Source organism: Sander lucioperca, chromosome 1 (genome assembly GCF_008315115.2).
Source record: "Sander lucioperca isolate FBNREF2018 chromosome 1, SLUC_FBN_1.2, whole genome shotgun sequence".
Lineage (NCBI taxonomy): Eukaryota > Metazoa > Chordata > Actinopteri > Perciformes > Percidae > Sander > Sander lucioperca.
Window position 1 is genome coordinate 1,314,163 of NC_050173.1, and position 13,822 is coordinate 1,327,984.

At 40.0% G+C, this 13,822-nt stretch overlaps 2 protein-coding genes across 6 annotated transcripts in view; one reads left to right on the plus strand and one right to left on the minus strand.

Moving 5' to 3' along the window:
• Positions 1 to 5,534, plus strand: part of ccdc142 (coiled-coil domain containing 142) — a 34,404-nt gene extending 28,870 nt beyond the window's left edge. For 4 of the 5 annotated variants that reach the window (XM_031288303.2, XM_036000903.1, XM_036000948.1 and 1 more), the window contains 3 exons: positions 850 to 950; positions 1,780 to 1,948; positions 5,191 to 5,534. In XM_031288303.2, coding sequence (XP_031144163.2) covers positions 850 to 950; positions 1,780 to 1,948; positions 5,191 to 5,299 — 379 coding nt within the window. In that variant the 3' untranslated portion in view covers positions 5,300 to 5,534. The remainder of the gene's footprint in view (positions 1 to 849; positions 951 to 1,779; positions 1,949 to 5,190) is intronic. The other variant, XM_036000882.1, reaches the window with a different exon arrangement.
• A 2,026-nt stretch (positions 5,535 to 7,560) lies between these two features.
• enpp6 (ectonucleotide pyrophosphatase/phosphodiesterase 6) overlaps positions 7,561 to 13,822 on the minus strand; it is a 29,447-nt gene continuing 23,185 nt past the window's right edge. Inside the window, exons 6-8 of the mRNA XM_031288304.2 lie at positions 11,450 to 11,587; positions 10,896 to 11,019; positions 7,561 to 8,826 (exon numbers count right to left, since the gene is read on the minus strand). Of these exons, the coding sequence (XP_031144164.1) occupies positions 8,621 to 8,826; positions 10,896 to 11,019; positions 11,450 to 11,587 (468 nt within the window). The 3' untranslated portion in view covers positions 7,561 to 8,620. The remainder of the gene's footprint in view (positions 8,827 to 10,895; positions 11,020 to 11,449; positions 11,588 to 13,822) is intronic.

Sequence of the window (13,822 nt, forward strand, 5' to 3'; positions counted from 1 at the left end):
TATCGTATTGCCAGATTCTTGCCAATACACAGCCCTACTCGACATCAGACCAGATATTAATTAAATAAGTGCTGTTCTGTATCTAAAATTGTGCAATAACTGTCAATGTGTTTACTTGTAAGAAAAGTTCAAATCTATCAGGCGTACATTTATGTTAAAGTTTTCACAGCTTTGCCATGTACCATACAGTATTAAAATATGAATTATATTAAAAATATTAAAGCAAACATTGATTTATACCTGACTGCCAGCTCTTTTGCATTGGCAGTTCTAAGTGGGGGTGGCCAGTCCCCCCTTAAAATTAAGCCTTAACCCTCCCTCTGGCCCCCCTAACTGTGGCAACATTTTCATACATTTTGAACCCCAGCTTTATCGCCAAAGTGGGGATATTATTCATGTGCAGTGATAAAGTGTAGGTCAACACTGAATGAGTATTCTTGTGTTTATTGTTCTATGTGTATTGTTAGTCTTTTGTAGAACCAAACCTATGGAGGGTTGGTGGTATGTAACACTTGTGCTTAATATATTTGGTACCCCTAAAATCACACGTGGCCCCAGCTGGGTCCCTCCATTTGAAATGGTCTGGGTCCCTGTCCAAATATTTTTTTTAAAAAGCACCAGAAAATATATATATATTTTTATTTTAATCAGTTTTATTGGACTGTTGACTTGCTGAAACTTTGAAAGAGCTTAGACATACTCACATTATCCAATATAGATTTCTTAGAAATTGTAGTCTAGAGCCATGTTCCTAATATTTAAACGCCACGGTGAAGAGAACCTACACCCGTGCTGATCCTTCTCCAGACCTTGGTCAGCAGGTTGGGTAATCCTTCTCTCTGTCTGCAGGGTGTTTCAGCAAGTGGACTCAGCAGTAGAGTGTCTGCTCCAGCAGCCGCCGGCCAAACCGTACCTGCAGCCCAGAGCCTGGGAGCCCTTCACACGCTGCTGTGAGTATTCATTCATTCAACCTTTTTGTTGTTGTTGGCATTTTAGGCCTGCGACCGCTGCAGCGAGGACCGAGTCTCTGTACATGGGGTGCACGCTCTACCAGGTGAGCTACCCAGGCGCCCCTCAACCTTTTATTTAAACCCGAGAGATCATTGAGGGGCGGCCCTCATTTACAATGACATTGAGTAATTACAAAGACAACAACAAAACAATAGCACAGAAAAGAATACGCCATCATCAGAAAGGTAAAAAGACAATACAGCTTTCTGAATTGAAAGTTTGATAAATAAAATGTGATGTATAAATTAGGATAATACGGATACGGATATAAGAGTGTTTTATGGAACCAATCCATGTTATTTATTTTGACAATTTGGTTGAAAGAAACCCACATTTCTGGGAAAGGATCCCTTCAGATAGACCTTTAAAACCTCTTTGTTTAACCAGAAACAGCTAGTCGCTAGCGCCAAACCCACCAGACTCCATTTAAAAAAGCAATAATTTTAGCGTGTATAGAGCCAACATATTTTCACATGTAAATCGTTAAACTGTGTGTTTATTTCAACCAAAACTAGAGTTGTGATGGTTGGAAAAGTGGAAAGATGATCCAAAACGGCTTTTCATATTTTTATTTTGTTTCTTTCAAAAATTCATTAATTTTTTTGTTGTGTAACATACCATGATCTATGGAGAATGATATTTCGCTTCCATGTATGCCGCGTGTGTATTATGGAAATGACAATTAAACTGATTCTAAATGTCTAAATTCCAAATTCATTAGTTTGAAAAGAGAAAATCGAACCGGTGTTTGTGTGTGTAACTCTTCAGGTCCAACCAACAGCAGCAGAGACAGCGTTGATGCGGCAGTGGGGAGCAGTATAACCAACCTGAGGTGTATGGAGGGGGAGGACCTGACTCAGGCTGATCCCTCGGTTGTGACCACTGACCTCCCGCCAGTGGGCCCATCAACCCCCGGAGAACCCTACCTTGCTCCAAGGTACATTTGTACAACTGTGATCGCTCAGTGATATGGTTTGCAATAGGACGTATTGGACTTAATGCCTGTCCCCCCCCCTGTAAAGGTGCACTATGAGTTCCTGCATGACGTCACTTCTGTTGACGTTCCAAGTAAATACCAAACAAAACAGAGCAAGCTCGCCCCTCCCCCCATGTTTCCGTAACTGTCACGACTGACTGACTAACTGTCACTAACTCCCACCCCCTCCCCCAACCATCTTGTCGGTGATTGGCCGGGCTTTTTCACTGTGGATTCAAGGGGCAGGCAACTCAGAATGTTAACACAGCTTCACTCCAAGCAGAAAATCTGCTTAAAGGAGAATTCCGGTCAATTTCAACACGTAGCTCTGTTTGTAAATTTGGAGTGCTGGCAGTAGCAAAAAAAACTAAACCAATCGGTGCTGCCTACACCGTGTTATCCCCCTGCTAGCGTTAGTACCCAACAGGCTTAAACAGGGCAAGTTTTAAACGTGTTTTACGTGCCTACCCATGTGCAGTGATTCCTTCCGAGGGAACACAGCGAATCTGACTGCAGTAGCTGTGACAGAAAGGTTTAAAAGTTGTGTTAATCCAGCCAGTGCACATACCTCTGTTTATTTCCTGTTTTCCGGTCAAGTCCACACTAGTCGATTGTCGAACTCATACAATCCAATATTCCAGTCAAATTTGCTGTGTTCCCTCTGAAGGAATCACTACACATGGGTAGGCACTTGTAATGACATTTCGAGCATGTTTAGAGGCTAAAAGCACGTTTAAAACTTGCCCTGTTTAAGCCTGTTGGGTGCTAACGCTAGCAGGGGGATAACACGGTGTAGGCAGCACCGATTGGTGTAGCAGTTTTTCTTGCTACTGACAGCACTCCAAATTTCCAAACAACAGAGCTACGTGTTGGAATCCACCGGAATTCTCCTTTAATTCCACAGATTTTCGGTCTAAACCACCGCTTTATGACTAACATTAGTAAGAATCCATTTGTGGAAAAAAAAATAAGATTTACACACTGAAGATAAGCTTAACTATAGGTAAGATAGCCACTATGGTAGTCATACAGTTAAGCATACAGTTTTTTTCAACCTGGACCCTATTTTCTGTTTTCCTATTTTCCTAAGTGACTGATGGGAACAACAATCTTTGACATTGGTCCAGTATTAAGCAAGAACAAGCTACAATGTAAGTTAATAGGGCAATTGTCCAGCTTGTATTACGCCACTGACAGGCTCAGATTAATATTCTAAGTGTCTGACAACTACGGTGGCCGACAGGGGCAAACGCCCTGCAATTTAAGAAAACACACGCAAATAGACAAAACACAAGCAAATTAAGAAAACAACTTCATTAATTTGACAACACATGTGCAGCATTCAGCAAACGCGCTGCAAATACCACAACACAACCGAATACATAAACGCGCTGCAAATATGAAACATGCAAAAAGAAAAGCACGCAAACCCCGAAAAAAGAAGCGATGCAAAAAGAAAAGCACACCAACCCAGAAAACAAATGCAACAAAAAACGCTGCATCCAGATTACACAACGGAAGTTCTCCAGGCCTCTAGAGGGAGCAGCTAGTGGATCAGCTTGATTTTCGACCTCACGGGGAGGGAGGGAGGGAGGGAGAGAGAGGGAGAGAGAGGGAGAGAGAGAGAGAGAGAGAGAGAGAGAGAGAGAGAGACTGCATAGACTGTAAATATTAAATCTATATTTAATCTAAAAATATATATCTAGAAGAATTTTACAGTGATGCCATTCAATTCTAGTTAGAAATTCAAAAGAAAAAAAAGACAGACAACAAAACACTACTTAACCAGGTCTTCTTGGAAAAAACTAAACAGAAATGCAAATTAAAAAAAACATATTTTCAAAAGAGTGAAAAATTTTAAAAACAAAACTGAGTCTAGTAGCTACACTCCTCACCCCAGACATCTGACAATCTGACAATAATGATACTCAATCAGCAGAGACGTCTGTAAACTCGTGGTGATAAAACATTTAAAACTGCATCAGCGTTTAACATTGACGTTTGTTTAAGCCACATGAGAGGGTTTAATTTCGAGGTCCGAAATTACTGAAGTGTAGGCCTCCTCAAGTGTAATATTGTGATTATACAACAACGGTTACCAACAAAATAAGTGATCAATCTGTATTCATATTGTGGAGCAATTCGCTCTTGAAATACAAAAAACAGACAGGATTTATAGTCCCTCCCTGTTAGTAAACCAGCCAATTTACCGTGGGATTTATCAAACTGAATAAATCCCGCCCGCACATATAAACACAAAACTGCTTTGCTAACTCCAACGTGTTGTAAGTAAGACATCTGCTGAAAAAGTTATTGTATTCATCAGCATGATTGCCGTACTGTTTAGTTCACAAACATCCAACACACCAAAGTACAAACACATAGCGGACAACAGCGGACATGCTGCGCATGTGTTGTCAAATTAATGAAGTTGTTTTCTTAATTTGCTTGTGTTTTGTCTATTTGCGTGTGTTTTCTTAAGTTGCAGGGCGTTTGCCCCTGTCGGCCACCGTAGACAACATTATGGAAAGGATTTCGGATTTCTAAGGAGGTCGACCTTTCTGTTAAAGAGTAAGGTCCTTTTTTTAAACATAAAAACATCGGTGAAATTGCGTTCGCTAAACCCACCAGACTCCATGTAAATAAACATTAATTTTAGCATCGTAAAATACAATTCAGTCGAAAGAAACAAAATAAAACTATGAAAAGCCGTGTTGGATTGTCTTTCCACTATTCCAACCTTCATAACTCGAGTTTTGGTTGAAATAAACACACAGTTTACCCATTTACAATATGTTGGCTCTATACACGCTAAAAGTATTGTCTGGTGGGTTTAGCGCTAGCGACTTCAGAGCTGTTTCTGGTTAAACAGAAAGGTCTCAAAGAGGTTTTAAAGGTCGACCTCCTTAGAAATCCTTTCCATAATGTTGTCAGACACCTAGAATATTAATCTGAGCCTGTCAGTGCACAGCAGTGCAAGTGCAAAGCACTTTTATGAAGGTAAATACAAGCTGGACAATTGCCCTACTAACTTACATTGTAGCTTGTTTCGCCACTGATTTCAAAAACGCGGAAACCCTGAAAAATATCTGCAGATTCCGTTTGGGTCTGCTCAGAAGGCTCTGTGTTATGAGTGAGTTTTGGGGCAAACACATTTGTGCTGTTGTGATGATTATTATACTGTCTTTATTTTGTGCTCCCAGTCTAGCTCTGGGTGTTTCTCAACGGGAATGGCTGGACCTGAGGATCCACAGCAGCATTCGGCGCTGGAGGCTGCCAGGACTGCCGTGTCTCTCCAAGTCTGAACCCTGAACACACAGAGCCTGCAGAGATCTGACACACACACACACACACACATACACACACACACACACACACAAAATATAATATCTAGTAAAAACGTCAAAAACATTGTATTCTTGTTGTTTGGATAGTGTCTATTTTTGCAATTAAGAATGTGATACCTCTGGAGGTTACTTTTAAATCATGTAAAATGAATGTACAAATGAATGTTAAAATATTTTCTATTAAAAGAATATTTGTTTTACCTCTTGTCGGCAAACATTTTTATATTCCTAAAAAAAAAAAATTATTTCATCATCACTTCCAGGTGAAATGTTTGTTCTGCACACACGTCATTTGTTTTATAATAGATCTTTTTATCTAGAAAAAAAAACAGCAGCTCCCATGTTTACTTGTGTTCGTTTACAGGCCAGTCCAGTCTTGAAGAGTAACTGTGGTCGCGTTAACCGAATATTTTCCACCATTGACCGAAATTGTACTCTCAAGGACCATGAGTGTTATTTAAAAACACTAGCAGCAACATTGTAGAAAGCAGGGCTGTAGTACCTGAGTCTCCAAACCAATAGAAAAACGTCACTTTTCTATTGTCTCTGACTTGTCTTGGACTCGTTGGTATTTGGACTCGGACTTGTCTCGGACTTGGCCATTGGACTTGTCAAATATACACATTGGTCTCGACCAAGTCCAGCACTATATATATATATATATATATATATTTAACACCGTCAATTTTTTTTTTTATCGCGAGATTATTCTTTTTGGCCTAGCAAACTATGTAGTTTTTTTCACATGCTGTTGCAACAACTAGTAACGTTAGAAAAACTACAACACCACACCGGATCTAGCTAGACTGGAAACAAAACAACAGACACACTTGTTTGGGCTTGCGAGCCGGCCAAAGAGTAGTACATACCTGCAAACTAGTCGCTTTTCGGCGAAAATCGCCGTTTTGAATGGGAAAATGTCATCTACGTGAATCGTCTTCTCTCTGATGCTCCGAAAACGGACGTTAGAGGGAAGTGAAACATTGCCGCACGGGACGCTAGTTAACACTACACTTAGCAGCAGCTAACGTTAACCTACTGTTAGCTAGCAGCTGGAGTAAAGACGGTTAAAATGCTGACAGCTAAACGGTGTAAAGTGTGACTGTATTTCACTGTAGAGGATTCTAACACCAGACTGTAGCTGCCGTTGTCTGAAAAACACAGACTGAGCTGACTCAGCCTCATCTCGCCAGCCTCGTGGTGCATTCAAAGTTATTGTAACATACCCTTTTCCCATCTAGTGGTTGTTTTCGCCGTTTTGTGCTCCTTTTTTTTTTTTTAGATCAACTTTTCATTGTTTTATATTTTTGAACATACAGAACAGACAAATACAATTGAACAAGGTGCTCGTTTTTTAAATAAATATATATATATTATATATATATATATATATATATATATATATATATATATATTTATCTTATCTTTCGGTTCAGGAACCGTTTTAAAAGTATCGTACCATGTTGATAAGAGCATTAAAATGAGAAAAAATAATGGGACAAAAAGAAATCAAGTGACAATTAGAATAGATAAAAATGTGCGATTAATTGCGATTAAATATTTTAATCGTTTGACAGCACTAATATATATATATATATATATATATATATAATTATATAATATATATAAAATATACATATATATAATATAATATATATATATTATATATGATATATATGTGTATATGTATATATATATATGTGTACATGTGTGTGTGTGTGTATATATATATATATATATATATATATATATATATATTTACATATCTATACATAACTCATAACGGTTAACTGTTAACGGTTAAAAAATTTTATGCTGCTGTACCCTGCCTTTAATAAATGAAACTGTTGGTACATTGTCAGTACCGACAACGTTCAGTTCTGTTAGCTAGTTGGCTAGTTGTATGGCCAGAGACAAAACATCCTTTCTACATTTGTGTGTCACATGATATTTCTTTTTCCTTTGTAGGAAAAAGTTCTGCATTTGCAAAACAAAATGCATTAGTTTGGTAATGGCGTTTTGTGTTTGCAAGCCACACTGTTTGTCAGTGAATCGTAGGGGATTTTGTAAAACACGTTTTATTTGTTAAGTTTTGGCAGGAAATTAGCTCCATACATTATACCATACAGGACTGCAAATGGAGTGTTGTAGCCAGATCAAAATAAGCATCTGTTATAATCATCCAGCATAAAGAGTGAGAGCCCAAACAGAAAATGAGGAAAAGTGTCGGGTTTCAAAACATACATGTATTTGTGCTTTGCCAATAAAAAAGTATAGCTTACACCATTCCAACCTATTACATGTATCAAAAGTAGGCAACGTCAGCATTATTTACTGTATGACCAGTTTAAAAGTGCACTTATGTGATATTTAAAATGATTGATTCTGATCTGGAAATGAAAATTGAAAATTAGATCTTGAAACAAAAATGGCAAGAGAAGAGGTTTACATTCAACAGCTTCAAGGTTACAAAACACAGAAATCATAATGCTTTTTTTATGGGGGTCTGTATAATTTTTCTGTACCATTTCCTAGGAAGTTTCCCAGAAAGAACTATGTAGTTTGGAAATACTTAAATTGTTCACTATAAGAGCCAATTAGTGCCCTTGGTATAAATAGGAACCAATCTTTGAAGCACATACAGTTTTTGACCACACGCACACCAACACCACAACACTACACAGGCATATATACAAGCAGGGATTTGTCTGGAAACCCAACTAAGCTCTCATGGAAATAAATGGAACCAAAGGTTTTAACTGCAAATATGATTTGGACTTTCATTGATCAAAAAGTGTGTCAATTACTCTACCAGTGGAACAGCACCTCAGGGGCTTAAAGCTTGGGCTTAGCCTCTACATTCACTACCAATTCATTGATTTCTATTAATTGGTAGTGTAACCTACACAGTTTAGTCTGAGAACACAGTTTAGTCTGGCTGGACATAAAAATGTGAAATGTGTCTAAAGGCAAGCATACAGTGTAACATACTGTATATAGAGAACAATGTTTCCAATAATCGATTAATAATGAATAATGGAGCAGTTTTTTTCAAGAATATTCCTATTTTCCCTGTAGTTAGTTTTAAATGAGCAAGTTCTTTCCAGGAAACTTTGTAGGAACGTATTAGAAAATTATTAGGATAGTACCCTTTAACCCAGAAATCATGTATCTCTAACTTTTCATCTTTCACCATGATTGATTGACGACCAAATGAAAATCAAGAGAAATTGCAGAAGAAAACAAAACCACAGGCAAAACTGAAAATGCTCCGACATCGGTCTGCTTAGTGCCATAGTGCAAGCAGTACTCCTATCACACTCATACAGCAGAGGGTTGTGGGCAGAGATGGACCATCAGAACTATTCAGTAAGTACTCTACCCGAGACCAGGAACCATTATTGGGCAAAGGTTTCACTCCCAACGTCCAGCACATGAGGTTATAGATGTCCACTGATCGAATTGGAGCAGCCTGAACATTCCGCTTGAAGTCTGGATGAAATGAAGCAAACGTAATTAGATATACATCTCAAATGAATATCCTGACCACACCACAAACTAGAGACCATACTGACGAGCAGCAGTACATGTCATTCCTCCTGCACAGTTCACACTCTCCGTCTGCCACAAAAGAAACAACCAAGACCCAGGCCCACTTGGGTTCTGGGCATGGAGAGCATAGACTGTAAAAAATAATGGACGGAGCTTCCGGGTCTGAAAAGCGAAGCCAATGTCGAAATGCCTTAGAGCTGCATTCTATCCAATTTCCAGCAGGGGGCAACTCCACTGGTTGCAAAAAAAAAAAACATTTTCATAATGAGTTTATGGCCTCAATCGCTAGTTTCAAGTCTTTTTCTTCTTCAGTATGATGCTCATTTTTTTACATTATGGTCCTGTTTTGTTTAAAATAGACGATAACGCAGGGGATGCTTTGGGACCTGTAAATCAGGAAAGAGGCTTAGCAATGCTAACCATGCTAACAATGTGTACATTAAAATAGCCCTGAACTGGTTTGTGGGTGTTGTCCATGTTTTCATCTTAAACTTTGTCACTCTCATTGTGTGTTTTCACTTCATCAAAGTTAATTGGAACACTTGAGTTTGCCTAAAAATGTGTTGTTCAGTGTTTGGTAACCAGTGTTGGGGAGTAAGATAATACATGTACCGGCGTTACGTATTCAGAATACAAATTATGAGTAACTGTATTCCATTACAGTTGCAATTTAAATAGTTGGTATTTAGAATACAGTTACACTGTTGAAATCAACGGATTACATGATGATACTTGGCTGTTTCACGAGTTTATTCACGAGTTTATTCACTCAATGAATAAATTAAGGCAACTCCATGCATTTCCCAGAAGTTTAGAAAATTAGCTATTTGCGTGATCACTGATAGAGGTAGAGATGGAGCCGCAACCGGCACAACAGAGCCAGGGCAGGAATGTGTTTCTATTTTGGAAATTCAAACAGCAGTTCACATTAAAAAAAAAAGAAGGGAGAACGAAATATAACTGTGCAGTGCAACCTCTGCTTGCCAGCAACCAACCTCCTTTCAGCGTCCAATTTACTCCACCTCCAACCTGAAGAAGCATCTTAAAGTAAGTTATTTTTATTTTAGCCAAGGGTAGTCATCTACTGTAGTTTTACTGGTCACCTTGCTATTTTATAGTTGACGTGCGACTTTACATTCTCCTATGTGCTGATTTACTAGCCCCAGAGCCGTTGAAAGACTGACTAGCCCCATTTGACATGCTAGCTAACGTTAGCTAAAATTAGCTCGTGGTAGCTTAGACTGCGGTTAGATTTTTGTAGTATGCAGTTCGGGACTACAAATACAAAAATCTATCTGCTTGTTCAGGTACACATTCAGCCAGTTGGAACAGAAGAACACACCAGAATAGACCTGTTTAGTAAGCTGTATGTGATGGTCGCATTCCTACACTTATAAAATGGAAGTAATCCAAGTATTCAGAATACGTTACTTTACAAATTACATTTTTCGGCATGTAATCTGTATTCTGTAACGGAATACGTTTTGAAAGTATCCTTCCCAACACTGTCGGTAACACCCTGCCAACCATGCTAGCTAGCTAGCGCTAGTGTTAGCTGGTAACTTAAGGTAAAGTCTGCTGATGTTCTGTTCTGCCGTACATGCAGATGAACTGCAGCATTACTCAGTGGTCCGCGTTTACCGCCAGTAAAACTCCAGTGGATGACTCGCTTCAGAAGGGTTGAAAACAACTTTCACTCCTTAGTGTTTAGCTTAGCTTAGCGCCATTGCAACCATAATCAACACACTGGCTTGGCTGCGTCGTCCTCCCCAGCTCCGCTACGTCCATTATTTTTTACTGTCTATGGTTGTGGGTCACATCTAGACTACTAGGAGCCCACTGTAGCATCTTTACACTGGCATGGTACAGCCTGCTTTAGACATACAGTGGACAACAGGAGAAGGTGGTGGTTGCTTTAGGACAGATACAGTAACATGGTGAAGCAGGGTGTTGTTTGCTTGAAAAATAATGCCCAGATTGTAGCTACTATTAAAATATGACTTTGTTACCAGGTCCTGTCGCCAAGAAAAAGCCTCTCATGTCGAGGAACTCGTTGTCGTAACCATGCCAACCATTTTGCCAGGCTGAGGGTTCCCCAGAGTCGTTTTTCCAGTATGGGAGATGTTCCTTGTTCTGGACACACGCACACACACACACACACACACACGCACACACACACACACACACACACGCCACACACGTGCACACACACACACACACACACACACACACACACACACATTTTAACAAAAGATAGAACAAAGTATGCAGTATTGTTTCTGATGTTGCAGTCTTCATTTTTGATGGCTGCAACAATACCAATCCACATGTGATTCAGAAAAGCTACTAAATGGTAACCTTCCACGGCAGCTAGATTCTTGCAATGTCATAAGATCACGCATATATATATATATATATATACAGTATATATATCGTTTTGTATCTATACATATGTTTGCATTCACTTCAAATGCAGTTGCTCATATAAAAACAATTTGCAAGTGAAGAGAAGAAGACTTTGTCCTAGTGAATGTGTTGATACAAGTGAAATATTATCTGTTACCTCGATGATGAACCAGCCTGGCTCAGCCACCAGCGTCAGGGGGGAAACAAACCTCCCTCCTTTGAAATGGAAACGTTCAGGGATGTCCTGTCTGGCATAGACACGCATGTTAGGGACCTGGGACAACGCGGCATATACCTGGCATAACACACAGATACACACAAACAGTGTTAATTTAACACCAAACCTTTCTACAAAATATAGCTTTACTAACTAGTGCTAGTTGGTCAGACAGCTGCATAGAGAATGTGTGACCTAATGTGGAACAGGGGACAGAGAGCTCTAAGGCACAGGGAACAGAGAGCACTGGGGCACAAGGAACAGGGGAGCAGAGAGGGCACTCGGGGAGCATAGAGGGGCCACTCGGGACAGGGAACAGAACTCGGGGATCAGGGCACTGGACTTGGGGATCAGGGCACTAGGGAACAGGGGACAAAACTGCCTAAACCAGCAGGACCGCTGGCAGCAGTGAAGGGGAAACCCCTCCGGCGGCCGGTGGCGAAGGCAGAATCCTTCAGGCAGCCGGCGGCGAAGGCAGAATCCTTCAGGGGGCCGGCGGCGAAACATATTTGATTTTTATTATGAAACATATCTGAAGCGGTCATCTCATTTTCCCTGAGCCAAGATGCACTTAAAAAGGAAGACAAGGAAGAAATAAAAACAAATAGAAGCCTTTTGGCCAGCTACTAACAGGCAACAACATACAGTACCTGACTGCCTTGCTTTCCAGTCAACAAAGAAAAGAATGCAGATTTGACCTGAAACCCTATCACAAAGACTGCAAGACAGTAGCTCTGCTCCCCACACAGGTTAAAGAGGTTCAACATGGACTTCAGGATACTCTGCAACTTCTGCAGGTGCACCATTGAGAGTATCCTGTATCTTTACTGTCAATGAAGCATATCCTTGAGCTAGGGGTGCACGATATAAAGACTCAATATCGTTATCGCGATATCACGTTGTGCAATATTATATCAAAAGTGTGCGATATTTTGTTTATTTTGTGGAGTGATACGTCCCGTCCGTTGGCTGTGTGGCTTAGTTGTGTTTGATTTAGAGCCCGCTTGAAACGCTATAATGATCATGTTTCATTGGCCAGTCACCGTGCCATTTGCACATGTTAGTGCACGTCAGCGCACGGGTCCACTACGTGACAAACCCTATGGAGCGTACCACGTGAGGTGTGTACATATTTCGACAGACTGACAGTGTACAGTGTGTACAAGAAATAGATAGAGACAAAAAAAAACAGAACAAATCAGAGAAGCCTAAAGATGAAGAAGACCTAAAGAGAGAGCGAAGGGAGTCAGTGGAGCAAAACTAAGAACACAAAAGTAAGAAAATGAGTGTTACTCAGGGAGAAGACGAAATACCAGAGATTGAAGAGGAAACTTTAAATGCCTCCTCAATAGTTTGGTAATACTTTGGTGTTAAGCCAACAGATGTTGCACAGGCTAATGCACTATGCAAAATGTGTCGAATGGTGGTAAACCGTGCAAGAGGCAATACAACAAACCTATTTTTGCATCTTAAAAACCACCACAAGCCACTTTATGATGAGTGCATGATACTATCCCAAAAAAAAAAAACCTGTTGCAGTTAATACGCCAGAGCTAGCCAAACAAGCCTCGCTAGCAAGTGCTTTTTGCTAGTGGCACAAAGTACGACAAGAACTCAAAGAGACACACCGAAATCACCAATGCTATCATGTACTATTTGGCCAAAGATATGATGCCCATCCACAGAGTGGATAAAACACTACGGCACTACGGAGCCGTACATAATTCTAACTATGCACTATATTGTTGTGATTCTATTTTGATGCGTTCTCCCATAACGTTTGTAATTTTACATATGTTTAAAAATATTGAAATTAATATAGATATCGCAATATTCATAATCGATATCGCAATATCACATTTTGTCAATATCGTGCAACCCTACCCTGAGCTCAGGCTGCTTACCGAGCTGAAGCCATTTTTATCTTTCACTGATTTTGAGAGGGTTATACATGCTTTTATCACAACTCGCCTGGATTACTGTAATGCTTTATATGTAGGTGTTAGCCAGGCCTCCCTCTAGATTACAAATGGTTCAAAATGCTGCATCTCGACTCCTTACCGGAACTCGTAAACGAGATCACATTACACCTGTTCTTGCCTCCCTTCATTGGCTACCGGTTTGCTTTAGAATACATTTTAAGATTCTGTTGTTCGTTGTTAAAGCTCTTTATGGTCAAGCCCCAGCTTATATTGCTGAACTATTGAAGCCGCACACTCCTCTGAGGTCATTAAGGTCTGCTGACCAGCTACTCCTTGTTGTCCCTAGAACGCGGCTGTGGAATGAATTGCCTCTGCATGTCAGATTGGCCCC